The following is a 581-nucleotide window of genomic DNA, read 5'->3' as shown; positions in this document are numbered from 1 at the left end:
AGTGAGTAGTTAATTAGTTGCCATTCAATCGCCACTTAGTTGCCAATAGAATGCCGTTATTAAAAAGGCCACTTAACTGCCATTTAGTGCCATTTTAACGTCATTTTAATGCCATTTAAAAGTGCCATTAATTGCCGTTTAAATGCCATTTAAAAGTGCCATTAATTGCCGTTTAAACATGCCATTAATTGCCGCTTAAATGCCATTTAAATGCCATTTAAATGCCACTTAGAAGTGCCATTCATTGCCGTTTAAATGCCATTTAATTGCTATTTAAATGCCATTTAAATGGCAATTAATGGCACTTTTAAACGGCATTTAAATGCCATTAAAAACTGCCATTAATTGCCATTTGAATGCCATTTAATTGCCATTTAAATGGCAATTAACTGCCATTTAATTGCCATTTAAAAGTGTCATCAATTGCCACTAATTGCCATTAATTGAGAGACTCGACTTCGAGCTGGAGTTGGAGTTGAATTTCTTTTTTTCTTTTTTCTTTTTTCTCCGCCTCCAAAATTCCCTCCTCCACCACCCGCAGCTCCTCAGCATCCCGCTCGCCTTCGCAGTCTGCTGCTGCT

General features: G+C 37.3%; 1 protein-coding gene across 1 annotated transcript in view; it reads right to left on the bottom strand.

Annotated features, from left to right (window-relative positions):
* Positions 1–439: 439 nt before the first annotated feature.
* The window catches only part of ETH_00040715 (uncharacterized protein), a gene marked incomplete at both ends in the record, with an annotated part of 2367 nt that continues 2225 nt past the window's right edge, over positions 440–581 (bottom strand). Inside the window, one exon of the mRNA XM_013374731.1 lies at positions 440–581. Within this exon, the coding sequence (XP_013230185.1) occupies positions 440–581 (142 nt within the window).

Source organism: Eimeria tenella, genomic scaffold (genome assembly GCF_000499545.2).
Source record: "Eimeria tenella Houghton genomic scaffold, Eth_scaff2240, whole genome shotgun sequence".
In the NCBI taxonomy this organism is placed as follows: domain Eukaryota; phylum Apicomplexa; class Conoidasida; order Eucoccidiorida; family Eimeriidae; genus Eimeria; species Eimeria tenella.
The sequence above is the reverse complement of the archived record's forward strand: the minus strand, read 5'-3'. Positions and strand labels throughout refer to the sequence as shown.